Genomic DNA, 25,888 nt, shown 5'->3' on the forward strand with positions numbered 1-25,888 from the left:
CTCTAACAACCATTTGTTCGACCATTCCTTCAGCTTGTCTAGGTCTTCTTGAAGCCTCAAACAGTCCTCTTCTGTTTTAATCCTTCTCATAATTTTAGCATCGTCCGCAAACATTGAGAGAAATGAATCGATACCCTCTGGGAGATCATTTACATGTGTGTAAATGTGTGTGTGTGTGTGTGTGTGTGTGTGTGTGTGTGTGTGTGTGTGTGTGTGTGTGTGTGTGTGTGTGTGTGTGTGTTTACTATTTGTGCCAGCAGAATCGAGGTATTAGCTCTTGGACCCCGCGTTTCTACCATCCCTTTTTTATTCTTATTTTTACTACATATATTTCTCTCTAACACACTAAAATCCCCAAGATGTAGCAAAGATTACTTGTTGACCAGACCACACACTAGAAGGTGAAGGGACGACGACGTTTCGGTCCGTCCTGGACCATTCAATCGACTTGAGAATGGTCCGGGACGGACCGAAACGTCGTCGTCCCTTCACCTTCTAGTGTGTGATCTGGTCAACATACTTTAGCCACGTTATTGTGACTCATCGCCTGTACTCAAGTAGTTTTCAAATTTTATATTTCACATGCTTGAGAATAAATACACTGTGATAACATTACCAAACTTATAACATAACTAAACCTAACATCACCTAACCTAACATAACCATGAATAGTAGTAGAAAATAACAATAATTATGTATTAGTTTTGAACTAATTACCTCGAGGGTACATACGCACTGAAGACAGGATGCATCACTGAGTGTTCCCTGCACTATCTACTGGTACAGTTGTCATTCATATTTTGAACGGGGACGTCCGCATAAACAACTGGGCCTGTGGCCTTCGGACCAACATGTTTGCTCTATCTGTAGTCTCAGGTGTGTAAGAATCTTCAAATTTACAAATTAATTGTAAGTGGCTACACTTAACCTTAATTACAAGCAACTCTTTTTTAGGATACAATTGTAACATTTTTGTGTCTGACGCTAATCACAGATACAATAAATATATTGATGATAGAAAAAAAAAGTTCCTTTCATGTGAATTTCAAATAAGCTAATTGAACTAGTAAATTAGCGAAAGTATATCCTTTTCAAGGCGTTCGATATAATATGGTATTGCTTGTAGGCTCAGCATCAACAAGCCACAATGTAGTATAGAGAGCAGGAGATGCTTTTTCACCCACAGGGTTATAAACCCATGGAAATGCCTACCCGCCGAAGCCGTAAATGCCAAAACTGTGTTAAGTTCGTGTTAAGTGTTAAGTCTTCGATAAACGACCTCCTTCCTGTCCTCGTCGAGGCCACTCGGGTTAATGACCTTCACGTAAATTACAACACACCAAGAACAAACAAAACTTCATATATCTGAGACAAAGTGAAAACTGCACCAGCTATCCCATCTACCACCCCGCTAGCTTGCAAGACGAGCAACATATCTATCGAACATCCAATAAAATCAACAGACTCCTAAGCGATACCGCTATCGGTTAGTCTCTGCTAACATTCCATTTTCATTCAATGTTTCAACTCATTTTGTGTTATGGGACTAACCTTCACACTTCCACCCACTGGATGGGTGTGGGTGCACGTGTTAGGCAAATGAAAACTGTATGCAACTAGTTTAAAACAAATGTAAATTGCGTAGCTTAAAGACCATTTGGGTCCTATTCCTGAAGCCATTGCGTGACTTATCTCTGTCCCCACCACCTACACGATGGGTACGGGGGCTATAATAATCTAATTTGACTAAATCACCCAACCCACGCACATGAAATGGAAAGTGAAGGTGTTTAAATCATTCCTAGACCCTTGGAAAGTCAAAATTTTAGTGTAACATTCTCTGCATAGTTAAACTAGAACTCGTTTCAACACGTATAGTTCTCGCCGCGTTTTAAGCAATTATTAAAAGATGGCGCCAAGATGGGAAGACAATATGTAGCAACTTGCATTATTGGTACACAACTGACTGCAGCTTGTGTAATAAATACACCTTGAAATGTGTATAGCGTGGTGTGAGGATGTGGGGAGATGCCCTGACTGATGTATGCAAGTTGTCAGTGTTGCACAACTCAACGGCACGTACAGACCCCTGGCTCATGCGGGATGCCCACTTGCTTATTTTTCAACCATTAGCAGTAGGGTTATGAGCAAAAAGCTCCTGTAGGTTTGAGAAGGAAACATTGTAGCACTTTCTGTATATAAATAGTAATGGACTCTGGGGAAAGTTAGATATGGACCGACCTTGATTTAATGTCTTCTCAAAGCGGAAAAAGTGCATATCTTCACACCGGCCAAATTGGCAATGGTATGTTCACCAGAGAAAATTGTTGACATATCAACAGTTGCAGAGGATGAGTCATGCAGCTGAAAATTATGGGTGAGACTATGAAAACATTTAACTTTTAGTGCTTAACGCAAAGGTTTTGTCTTATTTATGTTCATTCTCTCATTATGTCCTGATTTTTCTATTAAATTACTCATGAGGGTGGTGCAAGTCCGTTGTCAGTCCTTCACCACTATAGAGGGCACTCCTCTGCTCCATTATCGTACCCATATCAAAATTGAAAACCTCAACCAATCATTACTCAGGAATTTACAGCGGATATGACGAGGCTTTGATCACGCGATCTGTTGTGTAAAGGAAACAATTGCAGCTTTGCTTTGTTGTGGAGTGATCTAGTTCTTGACTCATGATATAGTTTCTGTCGTCCAATTGTTACTTTTCTCACGTCTGTAATGGGTATTATCACTTGAGGTTATCTTGAGATGATTTCGGGGCTTTTAGTGTCCCCGCCCCGGTCCTCGACCAGGCCTCCACCCCCAAGAAGCAGCCCGTGACAGCTGACTAACACCTAGGTACCTATTTTACTATGCCCCCTGGGTAACAGGGGCATAGGGTGAAAGAAACTCTGCCCATTGTTTCTCGCCGGCGCCTGGGATCGAATCCAGGATCACAAGTCCAGCATGCTGTCCGCTCGGCCGACCGGCCACTATTGTCTACTATTGTCTCGTAGCACAGTTGGTTTCGTTCTCGACTCACAATCGGGGAGTCAGGGTTTGATTCTTGGGCGGGACTGAAATGGTTGGGCACGTTTCCCATTCCTCTAATGCTTTGTTGATTTATTAATTGCTTCCATGAACCTGCCCTTGGCTCAGAGGCAGCGTTATTCATTTTGAGGAAAGCTGTTCCGAATTATAATAAACATCGGTATGAACATCGTGGTTGGACCATGCACAGCCTTGTATGTCCCTCTGCAGGTTTTGCAATCATGGTGGCGTGGGGTTGCACCTTGTACTGGGTCTCTGCTTTACATAAACAAGAGCCTCAGACACCTATCCTTGACGATTGCTCATTCATGCTGCTGGTCTTGTCTAGAAATGCGACGTGCCTTATAGCAGAGATCACATCCTTGTTCTGAACTTTTGCCCAGTCCTAAAACAATGCTGAAGATACATGTACAGCATTTCTCTCATGCCATCCATCTTGTCTTAGTTATAGTAAATAATATAAATTACACATTTATGGATTCATAAGACAATATAAATTACACATTTATGGATTCATAAGACAATATAAATTACACATTTATGGATTCATAGCAGTCATATGATACTTTTGACTGGATAAGGACAAAAAACAAAAACGCTTTGTAACGCACATGTACAGTAAGAATTACAATCAAAATAAGCACTTCTTATACAATATACTCAAACATAGGTTGGTTTGGGGTTAAGGCCCATCAACCTTGGAGGAATATTAAGGCCAGAATATAGTTCAGTGCTTCAGTAAACTCAGTGTATATACACTAAATAAGAGCACATGTGTGTATATTGTGTGTGCATGACGAACAATATGTTGCATTCAAATTCAGTGGTTATCAATAGGCTAATCACTAATTACTTTTAGTTAATGGTAAGTTTTCATATATTGATATTTCACTTTGAAAATGTTATACAAGATTTTCATTATTGTTAACAAATTTACTGTTTTCATCATTTGTGATGTTGGTAGATGCGTGAATTCCCAACATTCTGCGCTCAATTAAGTTATTTTTTATGCAGAAAATTTAGAACCCTCCAATTTCTCCACAGAGCTGAATGGCCCATATACAATGATTGCAACTAATCCTTATTTGTATTCAAGTCATTGATACTATGAGAAAAGATAGTTTTAATAGCTTTCTTAAGCGCATTTTAAGGGCCAAGATTGATTAGATATTTATGGATGTTGATTAGATACATATTGACGTAATTACTCAATGTTACTTGTGTGTTTTATTGAGAAAGCTAGTGCCCAATGACGTAGTGGTAGCAAACTCCCCCTATGAAATTGAAATTGAAATTGACATAAGTTTATTGAGGTAAAATACGCACAAAGGGATGAGGTAGCTCAAGCTATTCTCACCCCGGGTCCGTCTAATTACCACAAGCTACCACAAGCTTCACAAGCTTCAGAAAGCTTCCTGGCAATACGTTAGTAATGAATAAATATGATATGTTAAGTTAGGCTGACCTAACCTAACCTATCCTAACCTAACCTAACTTAACTAAACCAAACCTAACCTAACCTAGCCGAAGCTTGGATCGTCGACTTGATTTGGCGTCACCATCTTTTTATTTTCGTCTAATTTCTTTATAAAAAGATACTTTTTCAGATTATAATTATGTTTTTTCGTGTTGTACATTCAGCACCAACATTATAATGAGTAAATATATCATATTTATTCATTACTAACGTATTGCCAGGAAGCTTTCTGAAGCTTGTGTAGCTTGTGGTAATTAGACGGACCGCTCACCCCGTTCAGTACATCGTGTTAATACATACATAGACATACATATACAGACACACATAATACATACATAGAACATTATGAGAGGTAATCGCCCTATGAGCGAATTCGTTTGGGGTTGAGTCCTAGCCTGGGAACACTGACTTGTTCGATACATGAAGTAACCAGATAGATGGGGTCATGTTTCAGGGAAACTACCCTGTACTAGGGCACTCGCCTTATTGCATTGGCGGGGGCTCTTGCATTTGTGCTTTGGCTCTTTGGTCCCGCTTCTCAACTGTCAATCAACTGGAGTACAGGTTCCCGAGCCTATTAGGGGTCTTATCATATCTACATTTGAAACTGTACTCATCTAGTTGTGTTTGCGGGGGTTGAGCTCTGGCTCTTTGGTCCCGCCTCTCAACCGTCAACCTACTGATTGAAACTGTGTATGGAGTCAGCCACCACCACATCACTTCCTAGTGCATTCCATATACTAATTACTCTGACACTGAAAAGGTTCTTTCTAATGTCTCTGTGGCTCATTTGGGTACTCAGCTTCCACCTGTGTCCCTTTGTGCGTGTACCACCCATGTTAAATAATCCATTCTTGTTTACCCTGTCAGTTCCCCTGAGAATTTTGTATGTGGTGATCATGTCTCTCTGGGCCCTTCAATTTTGTGTATGGTGTCCACTACATCACTTCCTAGTACATTCCATTTGTTAACAATTAATATTGTTAATTCCATAACAATTAATATTGTTATTAATATAATAACAATATTATTACAATATTATTACAATATAATAACAATAATAACAATATTACTATTATTATTATAACAATAATAATATTGTTATTATTATAACAATAATAATAATAATAATTTTTATTTACAAGAAGGTACAATTGGTTAGTGAGATTACATAAGACTGGTATTTTGACATTCATGCAAAGTCACTAATGAGTATAGCGTTTCACGCAGGTCCTTGACTCTTAATAAATCAGGTAAAATGAAAAGGTACATTATAGCAAGGTTTTATATCAACAAATAACTACAATGTATGTTAACAGGTGATTACACTTGTAAGGATATATATCTTGAATACTAATACTGTATTGGGGAAGTGGGTAGTACAAGATACATTGTGAGTTTGAAGCATAAAGTAGGAAACTATGAGGATGAAATTAGATAATTTTTGGTTTTACTTTTGAACAGGGGATGGGTTGGACTATTGTTATTCATCAAGGAGTGAGTTCCAAAGACTGGGACCTTTTATTTGCATGGAGTGTTGGCACAGATTATGTTTGACTTTGGGGATATCAAAGATATATTTATTTCTGGTGTGGTGGTCATAGGTTCTATTACACAGGGCCTCGTAGCCTGGTGGATAGCGCGCAGGGGTCGTAATTCTGTGGCACGGGTTCGATTCCCGCACGAGGCAGAAACAAATGGGCAAAGTTTCTTTCACCCTGAATGCCCCTGTTACCTAGCAGTAAATAGGTACCTGGGAGTTAGTCAGCTGTCACGGGCTGCTTCCTGGGGTGTGTGTGTGTGTGTGTGTGGTGTGGGGAAAAAAAAGAAAAGAAAAAAAAGTAGTTAGTAAACAGTTGATTAACAGTTGAGAGGCGGGCCAAAAGAGCAAAAAGCTCAACCCCCGCAAACACAACTAAGTGAATACAACTAGGTGAATACTTATCAAGGAAAATTTTCAGATCAAGATTTGCATTTAGGAACAAGATTTTGTACAAGTAGATAGCACATGAGAATGTGTGGAGTGAGTGTATTTCTAGCATGTTAAGGGACTTAAACAGAGGGGCTGTGTGTTGTCTGAAGACAGAGTTTGTTATAGTTCTGATAGAAGATTTTTGCCGGGAGACAATGGACTTTAGGTACAGTTCTTTGCAGTGGTTGAACCCCATGCACAGATACCGTCTGTAAGATAGGGATAGATTAGCGCGTAGTATAATGAGAAGAGAACAGAATCGGGAATGTAATATTTGATTTTAGAAAATACTGTATACTGACCATTTTTGAGACTTTTTGGCTATGTTGTATGTGGGTGCTGAAGTTCAATATCTTTTTTATGTATAGACCAAGGAACTTCCCTCATTTTTATTGGAAATGTTAACATTGTCTATCTGAAGTTGAATCTAATTTGATAATTTACTACCAAATAGAATGTAGTAGGTCTTTTCTATGTTTAGTGTAAGTTTGTTGGTTGACATACATGAGTGGACTTTAATTCATTGTTGACAGTATTATTTAGTGTGTAAGGGTTGGGTCAGAATTGATAAAGGTACTAGCAGTATCGTCAGCAAATAGTATAGGTTTAAGAATGTTAGAAACATTTGGAAAATCATTGATGTACATAAGAAATAGCAGAGGTCCCAAGATGCTGCCCTGTGGCACCCTTGCTGTCAATGGTAATGTGAGGGAGGTTATGCTATTGATAGCTACATATTGGTGTCTGTCACTGAGATGCATACAAATATAGTCGAGAGCTAGGCCTCAGGTACCAGAGTGGTGAAGTTTAAGTAAAAGGTAGTTATGATTTACAGTATCTACACAGTAACTTTATGTTTTTTATTTTTTTTATTTATTTATATATACCAGACTATTTACATTCTTGTATAGTCACTAGCACACACAGTGTTTCGGGCAAGTCCTCAATCCTATTATTCCCGGAATACGATCCGCCAAATTGTTTAAAAACCCAGTACCTATTTTACTGTTGGGTAAATAGAGGCTACAGTTAAAGATTGGTGCATAGTAAATCCTCCCCAGCCAGGATACGAACCTAGTCCAAAGTGCTCGCGAAATGCCAGGTGAGTGCCTTACCACTACACCATGGGGACTGCTTTAGTTTGATTAAATCCCTTGTTGTGTGAATTCTTTGGGGATTTTTTTGGCAGTTTTTGAGGCTTTGTTTCTGTGAACTCTCCAATTGTCTGTAATGCTTTGTTGACTTTCTTGATGGTTTCCCTGTGGTGTGAGGAATTGTCACTTGCTTCCTGTGCATCTGTGAGGGGCTAGGTTCTGGCTGTGGTTCACAATAGGCCAAACAGAACTTCTGTGAGTGATGTGACCTTTTTAGCATGGAGAAAACTACTGGATTTGACATATCAGTTATCTTCAGAGATTACTACACAGCACTAAATCCCACCACACAGAACTTGAAGTCTTTAGCTGTCATGACCGTCATGTGAAAAACGTGTTATAATTTGCAGCACTGTTGTATCTTATCCTTGAAATTATGATTTTTTAAATGACAGATACTTCATTTTAATATACTTATACCTTTCTTTTTTTTTTGCAGAGTGATTTCCTACTTGAGTTTTGTGACGGTGGAATGATGATGGACTGCGGTAAAGGTGGTGTGCCTATTCCCCGAGGTCCAGGGAACAGACCTCCACAGGGCCATCACTTCCAAAGTCTCTCCACAATGGTCCTACAGATGGATGACCACAGCCCAGTCCCAAATCAGCAGTCAGGAAACAGCTTAGGCCCACAGTGGGATAGCAACATAACCTTTTCTACCCCCATGTATCAAGACAATAGTGGTCTCTCTCCAATTGGACCAAACTCACCATCTTTGTGGCCACCTCAGTCTATGGACCTTGACCTGGATATCAAACTGGAGCCATTAGATGACCTGCTTGGTGTTGATGACTTCCTACCAGGTCACACACTTGGCTTAAATTCAACAGATGACGCTTTGCTCGATGATGTAAACTTTGATGATTTACTTATGCCAGAGCAGTATACCAGTACAGGAATTGATCAACCAAATTCACCCCTCACCATGGTGTCAGTGCACCCTGATGAAGTATTGGGTGTCAACAAGGGATTTTCTACACCAACATCCAATTACATGTATACATCATTATCATCTCAGCCAATTAAAGCAGAGAGTACATCATTGTTCTCTTTGCTGGCTTCATCATTTCCTCCTCAAGGTGGAGGCTGGCGTGATCCACTTCTCACGTCATCATCATTTCCCGGACAACCGGCCAACAATCAGCTAGGGAGCATAGAAGAGTGCCCAGGTTCAAATCAACAGCAACAAAATATATCTCAGCAGCATCACAGTTTGAATCAGGCTTCAGGCTCTACATCAGCGCTTCAGGAATTACTCTTGCGATCCCCGTCTGCCCCACTTTCTCCCAACAGTGTATCTTCGCAACAGGGTGTGCCATCACCACAAGAACCTCCCATGGGACAGTCCGTTCCACGACCTACTTCCCTCTCGGCTGCCAACCCATTGCTTTCTGCTCGGCTCTCGTCCTCGGCACCTTCTCGAAACTTTTCTTTAGAACAAGCATGGCAAAGAAGAGAACCAAGACAACACCTTTTGTCAACTGGTTCTTTGGCAGAAGAATTTGGTGGTTCTGCTTCATCTCTTAGTACAGGTATGCGTACCTAATTTCCTTCAGAAATAGAAATCTTTTGGCAAAATATATTTTATAAAAGAAAGATTTAAGATGTTTATATTCACAAGTACATTAATAAGTACTGTATTTACTATACAGTAATGACCTATTTTATTTAGTTTAGTTTTAATTAAATATAATACTGCTTAACTAAGCATAACAAATATAGAATTCAGAAATATTATTTGTTTGGAACTGAAATAGAATGCATTTGCTAAGACAGGACATTTTATTTGGTAAATATTATAACAATGTAAATTAGTTTTATGTAAACTCTTTTTGCATGGTAATAACATTAATTATACTGTACATATTTTGTTTCAGTTGGAGGCATTTTGTCTCCAGGTTGTCACGATCTGTCCATAGATGAAGGTATTGACTCAGATGATGAATCGGACAACGAACACTATGACTCCGAGTCTGATAATGGTAAAGTTCAACTATATTATTCTTAATTTTGTGTTTGAATTCAAAGTAAATATATTGGTTTAATTAGTTTTTCTGTACAGTATATACTGTAGTAAACACATTTGCACTGACGCTTGCCAAATGATCAAGCACACCATGATCAAGCACACCTTTGACCTCACCAGTGATGAGGTCAAAAGGTGTCTGCTGGAGCTGGATGTGACAAAGGCTGTTGGGCCTGATAGAATCGCACCATGGATACTAAAGGAAGGTGCAGAAGCACTAAGTGTGCCACTCTCTATGGTGTATAGCAGGTCACTGGAAACAGGAGACTTACCAGAAAGTTGGAAGACAGCTAACGTGGTCCCAATATACAAAAAGGGTGACAGGCAAGAGGCACTGAATTACAGGCCAGTTTTACCTTAACTTGTATACCAAATGTCACACAGTTCATAGTGGTTTCAGTTTCTTTTGATATTAAAAACAGTTTTATCCTTTTGTATTCTTTCTCAAGGCCTTTGTTATTCTCATTTGTATGTGTTGGTGCGCATTGCAGTAGTTGGAAAGTTAAATGTTTTTGATACTTATATGTGAAATTTCTTCACTTGTGATTTATTTCTTGATTACGAGTTTTGAAGATGTGAAAATCTGGATATGGCTAATAGGTTATTTTTGTTAAGATACTGTAGCTCTGTACAGACAACCATGTCTTAAATACTATACAGTATATGAAAATACAAAATCATATGAAATTTTAAATTACTGTCCTTACATTTCTGCAATACAGCACTTCTTCATTTATAATGGGATAAGGTAACTAAATTATTATTTGATTAAGCAAATAATGGGGGATGGGGACCTTTGACAAGCTGCTGTCTTCCTGTTCTCACTAAAACCATTAGAAATAGTGGCCCCCTCTGGTAAATTCAGGATTTTGCCATCAAAATTTAGCCATTATGAATACACTTACAATTACCACTTTACTTTTCAGACTCAGTAGTGAGTGAAGACACAGGCAGTCTCTCAAGTTCTCTGGGGAAGAAAGAGCGATACTTCTGGCAGTATAACGTCCAAGCAAAGGGACCCAAGGGGCAGCGTGTGAGCATTAACCAACAGCAGCGCGACCCTCACAGTTTGCCGACGATCATGGATCCAGTCTTTTCTCCTCTCTGCTCCATCCAGGGGATCAAACACAGGTATTTCTAAAAATATTTTGTAGAGTACAACACTTGCTACACCCTCATCACATTGCAGAGTTAATGAGCATTCATATACTATGGTGAAGAGAGTATTGTTATGTACTTAGGATTGTTGAAGGATTGAATTAGGTTGAATTGATGAATGGAGTGCAAATATGAGCATTACATTATTAGTTTTAACAGTGTTTGAAGAGTGCTGGATAAAATATTAGAAAAATATATGTAAAGGTTAAGTGTATTAATACATTAGCTGAAATGTGTGAAAACTGCAGGCCTTGCTGATAGATGTACTGTACATAAATGATTAAATTCAGCAGAAATCAAGATATAGAAAAGGTGAAGAGTGTTTACCAGACGGTATATGAAAGTAAGACTGTATCAGATGATTGGAAAAACAACTATGATTGTTCCTTTGTACAGTATAAAAAAAAAAGGGGACAGCAGTGAGAGTAAGAATTATAGATGCATGAGTTTACTAAGAGTTTTAGGTAAAGTATATGATGTGAAGAATACAAAAAATACTTAATAATTTATCAGTGATAAAATATAGTTTCCATATTGGAAGAGGATGAACAGACAGATGTTTGCGTTGATATAGCTAGTGGACATAGCATGTGAAAATAGCTGAGGATTACATGGCCTTGGTGGATTTCAGTGCCTACTCATATATATGTGAGGCATGAGTGGTGTCAGGAGGACCGAGTGAGGAATGGAAATGTCATGGAAAGTTGTGAGAATAAAAATGTGGGTAAATCATAAGAGTGAGATGAGTATTATGAAATTATTTGTTTTTTTGAAGACAATGCTAATGACAAATTGGTGAATATGTTTATGCAAGTGTATTTGAGGGACAGAAAAGAGAAAGCCCAAGATGATACGCAAACATGACCTAGTGTGCATTAAGTATGGGATTAAGTATTGTACAAGAAGTGGGAAGGAACGTGGCTTGAGTACTGCTTGATACTCACTTCCCCCTTCAGAACCAGAGAGATTGCTGAAATAGTGGGAATACAGAGAACATATACGTCATACATAATAGACATGATAAGGGACCTAAACTACTGGGATCATCTCAAAGCTCTCAAAATGTACTCTCTAGAAAGGAGACAAGAGAAGTATCAAATGTTATATACTTGGAAAATGCTGGAGGGCTAGGTCTCGGATTTGCACAATAAAATAACAAAATATTTAGAGTGAATGATATGGAAGAAAATGCAGAATAGAGCAAATGAAGAGTAGAGGTGGCAGAGGCACAATCTGTAAACACTGTCTGAACATGAGAGGTCCACAGTTGTTCAGTATCCTCCCCAGTAACTATAAGCAATATTGCTGGAACAACAGTAGACTTATGGAAAAAAAACTGGACAGTTTTCTGCAGGAAATGGTGGACCAACTAGGCTGTAGTGGATATGTGGGCCTGCAGACCACTCCAAGCAACAACCTCACAAGTCAAGCCTGGTGCTAGCCCAGACTTGGGGAGTAAAAGAATCCCAGAACCCCATCCAGATCCATATCCAACAGCTAATGCAGGAGTGAATGTTGCCTGAACAAAAGTGGATTTATTTTTAGAGGAACTTAGATAGCTATATACAACAGCCTTAGTGATCAAGTTATCACAAGATAAGCCTGAGCCCCTGGCCATATTTAGAGACTTGAACTCATAAAACTAAATATAAGTAAATATATATGACAACTTATCAAATTGTAGCACTGGTGTAAATAATTTGCTAGAGTTTTGTAGTATTGACTGTCTGTGGTTTTTACCTAGCATTTACCTGGATTTAGTTCTGAGAGTTCATCTACTCCCTGAACCCAACCTGGAGCTAGGCTTGTCTTACGTACAAGTAGATGTCTTTTTCTGGGGGGAGCCCCTACAGCTCCCCGGAGCTTATCCAGGCTGATAAGCTAATGTCAGACTTTGGCATCAGTCATGTGTATGGAGTTCTGTGGGTCTACCAGGGACCACGAGCCAGAACCTGGCCCCCTCAGAGAGGCATGGGAAGCAATGGAAAACCCTCGTGTGGTTGGAAGCATTCTGTCTGCCATCGACTGGGTCAGGCACCCAGAAAGGTAAGCATCCCAGAACAAACTCCTATTCTGGTGAAAATTGCTACCAAAAGCTGAACAAGTGGATAGAACTCCCCAAAAAGAAACGAGCAAACGAGCATGATGTCACATGTCGCCGCGCCGCTGTATGTGCAGCTCCCCCCCTCCCCTGGAGGGGGAAGGGGGAGCCCCCAGACCCTTGTGTCGGCCATCCACCCTTCAGTTCTAAGGCTGATAATAGAGGCAGAGGTCGTGTGCTCTGGCTCCAGTGATTTTTCAGCACTGTGCTTAAAGTGTGGTGGCTGTCTTCCAGGAGTGCAAGAGCCAGGAGTTATTCTACAGTACTCGGGCTGCATACGCCTAGGGTTACCTTTCCTAGGTGCCCTGTAAGTACTGCCCTTCAGGCTTGGGGTTATCTTCCACATGTTCCTTGGGTCCTGCCTCTGCTGGGCTGTTTCACTGCTCGGTTTTTCGGCCGCAGTTTGTGTGCTTCGATGTTTTGTCTCCCTTGTTTATCTTAGGGTAAGAGGCAGTTTGCACTGGTAAGGGGCGCAGGGTGCTGCGCAGCTTGTTTTCACCATTCATAGCGGCCGGCTCTGTTCCTTTGGGGTATGTTGTCCTCTTGCTTTTTTTTTTTGTGCCTTGTGGAGGAATCTGCCTTGCTTGCCTCCCTTAGTGTTTGACCTAATACGGTTTTCTTCTGGTAGTACCCCCTGCTAGGTCCCTGTGAGTGTACACGTCCCTGAGGTTCAGCTTTAGAAAGTTGCTTGGTAGTTTTGGGTGTTGGTTAGCAGTACCCTGCCTGTGATTCCCTATGCGTGAGTTCCGTTTCACGACCCTGGGAAACCCCACGGGGGCGCATGGGTCTGATGAATGTGACCCCGGAGTTCCCCCTCGCTTCGTGCGAGTTCGAGGGTTGCTTGGTCCCCTTGTCTGAGGGTGACTCTCATTGTTTTTGCCTCCGTCACGCTGCCTGTTGGGTCGGTGACACTTTTGACCCGGAATCCTGCGAGTTCTGTTGCTTGTTGGTGACTCTGTTTACCCAGTCTACTGATGATCTTCTACGAGTACAGGCGGCGCAGGCATTGCACGAATGCTTTAGGTTGTTGCAACGCGCTCGGTTGGTTGCTCACCCGGATGTCCCGAGGCTGCCCTGTTTTGCTTATAGGGACCCGGACTTGGGGGTGTGGGTCGCTTCGATGTTGGTTCAGTCCGCACCCCCTTGTCCTTCTCCCTGTTGTGGTTCATTCTGGTCCCCCCTTTCCCCCTGCTTCCGGCCCCAAAGCGTCTGAAGATTTCAGAGTCGGGGCAGGGTTTAGATGGTCTTGAGACTCAGGCAGTCTCGGGGGATGCCCCTAAAGGTGTGGCGACGGAGGCATTCGAGTCCAATTTCCCTACCGCAGCCTCCGGGTCTGACCAGTGGGCCCCCCTTCCCTCCGGCTTACGCGGCTGCACCGGCCTTTTCTTTAGAGGCTGACTAGTAGTACCCTTACAGCTCCGGGAAGCTGTAGGGGCTTCCCCCCAGAAAACCAGCTTTGAATGTAATAAATGCCATTTTCTGGGTGAGACCCAGAGGCTCCTGGTATCTCTCGCTCCCCCCCTGGTCGGCGGTTTTTCGCATGTTTTGATATCCAGCCCCAGAACTGAAGGGTGGATGGCCGACGCGAGGGTCTGGGGCTCCCCCTTTCCCCTCCCGGGTAGGGGGGAGCTACACAGACAATGGAGCGATGACGTGTGACGTCATGCTCGTTTGCTCATTTCTTTCTAGGGAGTTCTGTCCACTTGTTCGGCTTTTGGTAGCAATTTTCACCAGAATAGGGGCTTGTTTTGGGACGCCTACCTTTCTGGGTGCTTGACCTGGTTGATGGCAGACATAGAATGCTTCCAACCACACAGGGGTTTCTATAGGCCATTGCTCCCCATGATTCTCTGAGGGGGCCAGGTTCTAGCTTGTGGTCCCCGGCAGGCCCACAGAACTCCATACACATGACTGATGCCAAAGTCTGACATTAGCATATCAGCCTGGATAAGCTCCAGGGGGCCTCCGGGTCTCACCCAGAAAATGGCGTTTCATTACATTATCATTCAATGCTGTTGTATACATTATATAATTTCCTGTACATGAACAATACTCTTTTATATTTTCTGGATTGATGCCTTCCCACTCCATGAAAGTAGGAAACAGGGTAATGGTGATAAATAGAAAATCTTACTGGCCATATGCTTGCCACATTTTATATTTGTAAACTTTGAGAGCTACTTCTTTAAAAGTTGATAGTGAAAATTAGATAATTCAGCCCAGAGTTATAGTGTATTGTGCTTTCACAAAATTTAATGATGAATATTATTTGCATAGTTTTACTAGTTATTCTATGGTATCTGCCAAAATGCTTCTTACATTCTGGCTCTACACTAGTAACAATATTTACTGTCATAACAATAAGCAGTATTACATCACACTGCATTGTCACCAGCTTATCTTTAACCCACAGCGGAAAGGCCCGGAGGGGTGATGGCAATGACCTAACCCCCAATCCTCGTAAATTAGTCAACATTGGCCGTGAGCTTGAGAAACTCAATAAGGTATGTTACAACTGTGCAGAATGTAATGTATGAATCCTGAAGCGTCTCAATTTGACTGGAAAGGAATTTTTAATCGTTACCTGTGGCATAGGGGTCTACGTTTCCATATCAAAACTGAGGATCTTGGTTTCGATTCCCAGGTGTGGCTGAGACGGTTGGTAATGTTTTCTTTCGCCTTACATTAAATAGGATACCCAAGAGTTAGGCAACAGTTGGGGATGCATCCTGAGAATGGTCAGTAGTTGACTTAGGGATGACCTCGATAAGCCTGACAGGCTTCTTGTCCCTGAGAATGGGAAACCATAAGGTGGAACATAATATTATTGACTGCATGCTTATTCTTTACAGACGATCAATGATATGACGCCAGTGTCAGAACTCCCATTTAATGTGAGGCCCAAGTCACGAAAGGAGAAGAATAAACTGGCATCACGGTATGTTCTATTGTTATTAATTGTTATCTTTTTGGTCTCCTATTTTTAACAATAACCATAATTAAATGCTGTGTAGCTCTTTTTGCAGAAAATCCTGACTTCTGTATGCCAGATCCCTCTAAACATTGGATTAACTTTGCTCACCAAATATCCCCCTCTGAAATTCAGACTTCCCCCCAAAAATTCAGATCCGGAAGGAAATGAGGCGAAATCTGAATCGTCAGTTCACCACCTTGAGATTCCACCAAATCCTATTTTGACTGGGAGGGGCTCCTATTTTAACTCCTTAATGATTACTACTACTACCTGGAAAGCTCCATCCACACCAGGCCCTTGCAAGTCATTGTAATCCTACTTGAAACCAGAGGCCAGAACATGGCTGAAGATATGATGACTCTAACTCATCAATGGGCTCGACTAGCTCACCACGTATATAAATTGCTCGGCTTGGAGACTGTATTTTAGGTTGGTCTCGAGCACATTGATGATGTAACAATATACATTAAAATTTGTAACTAGCTCATCAAGACTGTAACTTACCTCATTAAATGAATTTTTAAGTTCAGTTCCTGAGCTCATTATGTGCCTCTGTAACCCTTTCCACTACTACCCCACAGGATTAGTATGGGGTGCATAATAAATTACTAAACTCTCCTCTCCTCGGTTTTCTGTTGCTTTTACGATTTGGGATTATTTCTTTAGTGCTTTGTTTTTGTTAGTGCTCACTTCCAGTTGTTAGGTTGCGGAGCATCACACACTGCTCCAGAAATGGGGTTTTTGCTCTTTAGATTCTGTGTGGTCATTTTCTTCACTTACAGATCTCTCCTTCCTTTCTGGCTAAGGATGAGATTGCTGATTTCTGGAAGGGGTCCTTTGGTGATTGATTCTTAGTTAACTTGGCTGGTTTTTTTAAGTAAAGAGGAAGGAGAGGCATAGGTTACGGGAAGTATAGAAGTGGGAAATACAGTGAGAGGTATGAAAGCAGGCGGGCTGTCCGCCTTGCTGACAATACAATACAATACGATACACCCCCTTGCTGGGGGTGTATCATTTATTGTGTCTGGTTGCAGCCATTTTCCTTTACCCCTGCACCTATATTTCTGCCCGAAACGCTGCACGTACTAGTGGCTTTACAAGAATGTTATTACTATGCTATGTATCCTCACAATCCCAATGTACCTTCTTTTATATAAATAAATAAATAAATATTGGTGCATGGGAGTAGGAGGGGGGTGCTCTGAGACCTCTGATCTTGGGTCTCTGGTTCTTCATTCCATTTGTCTCAAGTTGTTTGCAGTGTGACAAGTTTAGCCAGCCTGCAGTCTACCTTCAGGTTCATGATGTTCATAAGTTTGTGTCTCTGTCCATGTTTTTGTAGAAGATGGATAAATATTTAGGTTTGGGGGTTTTAGTGGCCTAACAGAGCTAGTGGCTCATTACTTAGTGACTGTTCTTAGTCTGTGCTGGGCATGTATGGCTTTGGGGCAATCAACTCCATTGCTAATTCCCCCTTTCATAGGAGTTGTTTTCTGTCCTCTCCTCTGCCCCTGGTGAGTACCACTTTTTCTTTTTCTCTGTGGTGACATCTCACAAAGGCGCACTATAGGATCCTTCCCAGAAAACCACTTAGTAAAACAGATTTTTGTCCAAGTTAAGTAAACAAGAACTTGTACTCAGTTCTGGCTGAATTACCCAAAGATCTGGGTTACTGAAGTGTGAATTAGCAAGCTCTCACTGTACAGTATTATATACTTGAGCTGATTATGATTTATGATATAGCAGAGGGAAGTGCTTCTGAAGATAGAAAAATCTTTTCAGTTTACTGAATGACATTAAATTGAACAAATTGTTCTCAACATAACATGTTTTCTGGGAAGATTTCCCTGTAGCTCGAGGGGACCCACCAAGGAACTTACCGGAAATTGTTGTTTCATTACATTGAACACTGGATTATTATGCTGCTTTTCCCTTGTGTTTATAAGCATAAGGTTTTTTGTGTGAAACTTTATGCTTGTATCCACAACATTATAATTTGCAAGTCTCTTAAAATAGGTACTGTACCTATTTCTTCAGTTTTATAGTTGCAAAGTCTTACACCATTTTTTTTACATTTCAGGGCTTGCCGTCTAAAGAAAAAAGCCCAGCATGAAGCTAACAAGATTAAGCTCTATGGACTAGAGCAAGAGCACAAAGGATTGATATCTTTAATCGATGACGCCCGATCATCGCTAATAAGAAAGGTGGAAATGGGAGCGAGTGGTAATCTGCCCAACTCTGCATCACCACACGGACAACTCCAGTGTCCTCCCAGTACGTCTCCCCAGAACTCACAGGCGCACTTATTGCAGCACTTGGAAAAGCTCGTTAAGATTAGGAACAGTGAGTGTTATTAGTCTTTCTCAGGTTTGCAGTTATTTTCTCACTGAGGGCTAACCATCTTTACAATACTGTACAGTAGAACCTCAATTTAAGACACTCATGGGGACTGAACCTGTTATATCAAATAAAGATTTCAGTTATACACTATCAAGATTTTTCAAGTTTTTCACTATTGTCGCCTATTTTGTTTTTCTTAACACGTATGAGAGAGAGATGATTTATTTGTAATGTTTGCACAGAAATTATATATAAACCATGCAGTTAAAAGGCCAGCACAATTAAAAAATATGAATTTTCAGAATTATTCATCTTATTCAGCTGCTCCCAAGGGTAAGCTCTAAGTAGTAGTAATAATAATAATATATTTTATGAATATAATAATAATAATTATTATTATTATTATTAATACTACTTAGAGGATATGTAAAACATATGTTTAAGTGGGTTATTTGTAGGTACTGAGATTGCATATTAAATAAAGCTACTAATATGCACATCATTTCAGGCATAACTTAAAACCAGTGTTGAATGTAATGAAATGTCATTTTCTGGGTGAGACCCGGAGGCTCCCTGGAGCTAACCGGGCTGATATGAATATATTAGACCCTGGCATCAGTCAATGCACATGGAGTTCTATGCCTACCAGGGACCACGAGCCAGAACTGTGGTCGTTGGGCTTGGGGCTGTTGGTCTTGGTAGTGTGTGTGCGTCGTCTGCTCTTTTGTAGCTGTTTGCACTGTCTGCGGGATACGGTGTTGCTGTTTATTGCTTCCCATCTCGTGTGTTGGCAGGCGGTGCTTGCTTCCTTTCTGGAATACGCTTAGGCCCTGGCTCTTAGGTTGTCTTCGCCTTTTTGTCCCTTGCTGTTTGCAGAGTCTGTGGTGGTGCAGAATCTGCAGGCGGCTTCTTCCAGTTTTCGTCCCGTATCGGACTTGTTGGTTCTCTGGGGGGGGGGGGGGGGGGCCCGTGATGAGTCTTCCCAAAAGAGTCGTGCCAGGGCTCGTGGTTCCTCCCAGTGTGGTGGGCCAGTGGTGCCAGTTTCAGAGCTTTAGTAGCCTTCGGAACCGTCTTCGTCTGGTCAGCACGGTGATCGCTCTGTGCGGAGGTTGGGTTCACATAAGGGGCGTCGGCCCTTTTGCGGTTCGTCCCATTGACGGGGCACTGGGGTTAAGCTTGCTCTGTTTGCTCACGCCTGGTCCCACGATCTGTGGGCCTTTCGGGTCTTTTCGTGCGGGCTGTGTTGGCATTGGGTGGCCCCTCCTTCTTCGGGAGGTTTGGGGTTGGTGGGGCAAGCCTCTTCTCCTGCACTCTGTTGGGTCATCTTGGAGTGGGTTTGCTTGGGCGTGGTCGAAACGACCTTGTCCCTCCAGTCTGTTTCCTGCCTGTTTCCAGTTCCGAAACGAGACTGTGCGAGCCTCAGGTTCATTCTAGTCTTGTCCCGTCTGAACCAGTGGGATTATTGCCCCTCCTTCCGGATGGCTACTCTGTCCCAGGTCCGTCTCCTCATGGAGCTAGGCACTTGCATGGTGTCCCTGGACCTCCAGGATGCTTATTGGCACATACGTCCTGATTCATACGTGGTTCCGGGAATATGCGGGAATGACGCAGTATGAGGTCAGAAACTACAAAATTTGCTAAAATTCAGGTTTTTCATCTGATTTTTTGGGAACTGGTTTTAAAATTGGCACCAACATCTTCCCATTTTCTGTGATGGCCCATGAGGCACCGAGACAGCGCAACCCAGGAGGTAGGCCCATTGTTATCGTCCCATGCTAGTGACTGCTCCTGCCTCCCCAATCATCCCAAACATGTGAACATTCCGGCTATTTTCCTTGGCTATATTTCTTACTGCAGCTTTAATAACTCTCTGCATTTACTCCAAGATGGATAGTGAAGTCAAGCCTGGCCTCGAGCCAGACTTGGGGAGTAGAAGAACTCCTAGAAGTGTACACCAAAAGTACAGTAGGGTGAGACTCACCCTCAAAATTCCAGGCTATATTTGATGGTTTATCTGATATAGAAAGTGCTGATAGTGACAGTGATTTAGATAGTAAATTTATTGAAACGAAAACAGCATATGATGATGAAATTGAAAGTGAAGGGAACGAGGATTATGATGTTCATACTGCCACACGTGCTCGGCATGGTATTATAACTTGTACCGCGGGTGCCATACTTACCCCACCAACGTGTTCTGATGAAGCCTGGTCTACAGACAATACTCCACCCTTTGTGGACAGCTTTTCAGGAATACCAGGCTTGACTTGTCCTGTACCTAGCACTCCTCTGGGATATGTACAATTCTTTCTTACGCAAAGTTTGCTGAAATTTATGGTCTATGAGATTAACTTCTATGCTACCCAAAGCAATGCACCTACTGTGACCAACACAAGCAATAGATGGGAACCAGTGAGTGTAAAAGACATGGCCCGATTTTTGGCACAGACGATTTTGATGGGCATTTCGAGGTTGTCAAGGATTGGAATGTACTGGCAAACAGGTCAATTTTGGCATGTACCTTGTTTCAATAATTTTATGACTTCGAAATGATGTGAACTGATTTAAAAGTATTTTCATATTTATAATACAATAAGGCCATTCTAAAAGACAATCCAGACTAATCAAAGCTGAAACAATCATGCAATATCTCACACACAAATTCAAAACATTACACATTCTTCAGAAAAATTTGAGTTTGGATGAAGGCACAATGGCATGGTGTGGCCGTCTAGCTTTCAAGACTTATAATCCAAATAAACCTGATAAGTATGGAATAAAGCTCTATATGCTAGTTGAATCCCATACTGGTTACATCTTTGATTTTGAAGTTTATGAAGGAATTGGGACGATAACGTTTGAAACAGTTGTGGGCTTGATTGAACCACTGAAAAACAAAGGTTATCATTTATACTGTATATGGATAACTACTATAACTCGGTTCGACTGAGTGAATTGCTGCTTGAAGCAAAAAGCATATGAGCAAATACCATTGCAAGAAACAATCCTGGATGGATAAGCAGTAATGCTTGCCCATCATCCACTCCACCAATAAAACATAGGTTGAAAATCTTTAGAAAACGTTTTCCTGGAGCAGTTGGAGTGGATAAAACCCTAATGCTCAACTCATATCATGTTCTACAAACATCATTGGATTGCAAGTACAAAAAGTTTTTGTTTTTTATACATTTTATATTGTGGGTTATACTTTATCTTATCGTATTTGTAATGTTGTTCTTCCAGTTGCCCTTATATGCATATATATCCTTTTAAAGCATTCTATTGGGAACAACTTGATACCAAAATGAACGCTGTAACACGAAAATTGTTGTTATCAACGAAAAAATACTAAACATTTGTGAGCTGGATATGGGCGTGTAACAGGTAGGCCAATGGGTGTACGCTCACATGGCTTGCTTTTAGCTTGGCTGCGGGTAGAGCGTGCGGCGGTTTTGGACATTATATGCATATACTCCTGTAGGGAATTCTATTATGAACACATTGATATCAAAATGTAAGAATACTTAGAACGAGAATTGAGGTGACCAAAGTGAATAGAGTATACACATTTTATTGCTTTTGCGCGCTCACGGGCAACATGCTGCCAATTTCTTGGTTTGTTGTGGGTGGTACACCGGGCTTTTGGACTTTATATGCATATATTCCTGTAGGGAATTCTATTGCAAACACATTGATTCCAAAATGAAAAACCTAGGATGAGAATTGAGGTGACATAATTGAAAAGATTATGCACTTTTCAGTATTACTGCGCACTCCCTTGGAATGCCTTGGAATTAAGTTTGATCTGGTGCTACTTTTGGACCTTTCAACTGTGATTGGTCAGCTGTGATCGGTAATAAGTAGTACAGTACATTCTTACATTAATGGCCAGCCTTCCAAACCCAATCATTCCACATACATGCTCATTTTACGTTGTTCAAAGATGTATAAAATGCAAAGATGGCACTTTTGCATGTGATCAGTCGGTGCAAAGATGGCTGAATACATGGTTGGTAATAAAACAGAATCACGACTCTGACATCACGTTGATGCAGACTTTACTAATTTAAGACAAGTTGTTTATCACAGTAGTTCACATGGGTTCACATAGGTTCACATGTGGTTTACAGCTACAAGTCCTGTAAACAGGGATGCCTGAAAAAATCAGTTGAAGTGGAATGCAGAGCTCAGGTGCACATTCTCTCAGATGGTGAAACTCCATCTGGTCCAACTGTTTTGTTCTTAGCTCCTTGAGCATTCTTTCCACTTTGTTTCTAGACACCTTTATGTGCTCAATGTTGTTCTCTGGAATTCTAATTATGTGTGTGTGTGTGTGTGTGTGTGTGTAATTACCCAAGTGTAGTTACAGGATTAGAGCTACGCTCGTGGTGTCCCGTCTTCCCAGCACTCTTTGTCATATAACGCTTTGAAACTACTGACGGTCTTGGCCTCCACCACCTTCTCACTTAACTTGTTCCAACCGTCTACCACTCTATTTGCAAAGGTGAATTTTCTTATATTTCTTCGGCATCTGTGTTTAGCTAGTTTAAATCTATGACCTCTTGTTCTTAAAGTTCCAGGTCTCAGGAAATCTTCCCTATCGATTTTATCAGTTCCTGTTACTATTTTGTATGTAGTGATCATATTACCTCTTTTTCTTCTGTCTTCTAGTTTTGGCATATGTAATGCCTCTAACCTCTCCTCGTAGCTCTTGCCCTTCAGTTCTGAGAGCCACTTAGTAGCATGTGTGTGTGTGTGTGTGTGTGTGTGTCTGTGTGTGTACTCGCCTATTTGTGCTTGCAGGGGTTGAGCTTTGGCTCATTGGTCCCATCAACTGGTGTACAGATTCCTGAGCCTACTTGGTTCTATCATATCTACATTTGAAACTGTGTATAGAGTCAGCCTCCACCACATCGCTGCCTAATGCATTCCATCCGTTAACTACTCTATCACACACACACACACACTGTGTGTGTGTGTGTGTGTATATATAAAATCACTGATTTTCATTTATATATCATGCCATTGTGATTTTATTGCAATATACTGTACTGTACATATATATATATCGCAGTGAAAAAATATATAAATTTTTTCTTTGCAGAACACAGGATTGCTGGTCACACAACAGAATTTGTCAACAGAGTTATTGAAAACTGTCAAAATGGAGACTCAAGTGGTGGTTTGAAGGAAATAACAGAAACCTTTAGCAACACCAACCTGGCAACCAGTCCCTCATCTGGTGTTAGTGTTGGTGGTTATTCGCCTCGCTGAACCCTCTCCGACCCACGGAGAAACTCGACATGCTGCAGTTAAAGGTGCTGACAAATACCCTTCATTTTGGCACCCCTCATGAAATAAGGGCAAGCAGATACCCAAGCTTTAAAATAATATTTGGTAATTTATCATTTTCCATGACTATTCATTGTTCAAGATAGCTTAGAGATGCATTAGATGCCATTGTTCACAGTGAAACTGTGATCATACATTATTTCTTAGCCATGCTTATAGCACATGGCTTATAAGCAAACACAGAATAGTGTTTTAATTTCTGTGGAAGACAAGATCATGAAGTAAAAAACCAAACAAAGGAAAAAACAAAAAAAAGGGACCTTTTTCTTACTTGGTGATGAGGCACACCATGAAGAGGTGGTGATAAGGTAAGACTAGGCATGCTCTGTTAGAAGATGATAGGGTTAGCCAACGTTAGCTTTCCCGCATGAGACATAGGCTGTGACAGTCAGAGGAACGATTAAATTGCTACAAAATATGGAATCTATGTTTGTTGTTAGTTTTAGGCACATATATATATATATATACAGGTATATATATATATATATATATATATATATATATATATATATATATATATATATATATATATATATATATATATATATATATATATATATATATATATATATATATATATATATATATATTATACAGTATATCCAATGGGCAGTATATTACTCAAAATTGTATTCTATAGATTTTGTTTGGTTATCAATAGTTTGTTGATAGGGATTGAGAAGTGAAGGGAGCACATTTATTTTATTACCAATTTGGTTCTTTAGCCAAATTCCATTGCAGCAGCACATGGCGTTTGACTCGTTTAAATCCTTTTCACATTCACTCGATATAGTCTTATTCATTTCCTTTCATTTCATAACTTAATTTCTTCAACGATTTTGTCCTGGCTCCCGTTCATCCCTTATGTATATCCAGTAGTGTCTATGGCCCAGAACTGCTACTCTGGTCTTTTACCGTTGGAGTGTAAGGCTGGTAGTATTATAGCACCGCTTGCATCCAGGAAAAAATATCTATGCTGGTTTTAAAATTAACAGTAAAATATAATTGGTAGTTAGATAATCATCCAAATACTGTTCTGTACAGCTGTTAACGACAAAGAGTATAAATACGTTTTTATATATAAGAATAATGTATGGTTTGATTCATTGATTATATCAATGTGTACATACTGTGTGTATATAATATATATATATATATATATATATATATATATATATATATATATATATATATATATATATATATATATATATATATATATATATATATATATATATATATATATATATATATATATATATATATATATATATATATATATATATATATATATATATATATATATATATATATATATAATTATGACGGACTATAAAATTCGTTGTCTCAGGTAAATTGTGACACAATAGTATAGTCCAAACAACCTATATATATGGCTAAGTGCTTGAAGTGCAAGAATTACAATGTGGTATATGAGGACAGATGGCTATATTGTCATTGATGATGTTGGTGCTACAGGTGTGTAGCACAGCTGCCCACGTCCCAGCTCTAACACTGGAAGTCCTATTAGTAAACTCCAGGTGAGGCATTTACTGACTATTTTAAATATTAGCACAAGTTATTGCAAATCTGTATTTTTGGTTCCTTAATAATATAATACTTTTAGCACTGTTTGAATTTACCAATATTTACTCGAGGGCCAATATCCATCTACTGGCCTCGATGGGGACCGAAAGCCAGTGGGGTGTCAAAGGTCCCCCCCATTGTTCCTGATGATTTTTTCCGACTGGATTTTGAGTAATATATACTGCCCTGAGGTCCACCAACGCTTGTTCATTTGGTTAACACTGTTGCCATTGTGGAGATATTGTTGTGTATTGTGAGTCAAATGAGAGCAGGAGCTTACTCCAGTTTCATATATTATATACATTTATTTTTGTTGCAGCTTTGGTGTTTTGTTGATATAGACTACAAACTATTCTTAGTTAAGACTGTATGTATGGTGGTCTGTAGCATTCCTGCTGGTTGGTATTTATATTATAAGTAATTTTAAGGTGTATTAAACTAGACTTTTAAAATGAAAAAGCAACAGTGAATGTTTATGTGCTAGTAGAGGACTTGCCATACCCACCCCCCATGTTTAATTTGTATATTGTCAGTCATGAAACATTAACATTTCTGAACTGAAGATATGAAATATGTGAGCTGATTTTTGTAAATATAGTAGACATTTGGCCTTTTGACTTGTCTGCACACTACAAAGGAAACTTTATATGCTATGTATCTAAAATAGACTACTACCTCTACTTACAATTTTAACTATCT

At 40.3% G+C, this 25,888-nt stretch overlaps 1 protein-coding gene across 7 annotated transcripts in view; it reads left to right on the forward strand.

Moving 5' to 3' along the window:
* Positions 1–25,888, forward strand: part of LOC138349498 (protein CREBRF homolog) — a 156,477-nt gene that overhangs the window by 121,803 nt on the left and 8,786 nt on the right. For 3 of the 7 annotated variants that reach the window (XM_069314834.1, XM_069314835.1, XM_069314838.1), the window contains 7 exons: positions 8,091–9,183; positions 9,529–9,633; positions 10,604–10,808; positions 15,332–15,440; positions 15,789–15,874; positions 17,991–18,253; positions 23,355–24,099. In XM_069314834.1, the coding sequence (XP_069170935.1) occupies positions 8,091–9,183; positions 9,529–9,633; positions 10,604–10,808; positions 15,332–15,440; positions 15,789–15,874; positions 17,991–18,253; positions 23,355–23,524 (2,031 nt within the window). In that variant the 3' untranslated portion in view covers positions 23,525–24,099. Of the gene's footprint in view, positions 1–8,090; positions 9,184–9,528; positions 9,634–10,603; positions 10,809–15,331; positions 15,441–15,788; positions 15,875–17,990; positions 18,254–23,354; positions 24,100–25,888 lie in introns of those variants that run through there. The other 4 variants (XM_069314840.1, XM_069314839.1, XM_069314833.1 and 1 more) reach the window with 3 other exon arrangements.

Source organism: Procambarus clarkii, chromosome 80 (genome assembly GCF_040958095.1).
Source record: "Procambarus clarkii isolate CNS0578487 chromosome 80, FALCON_Pclarkii_2.0, whole genome shotgun sequence".
Lineage (NCBI taxonomy): Eukaryota > Metazoa > Arthropoda > Malacostraca > Decapoda > Cambaridae > Procambarus > Procambarus clarkii.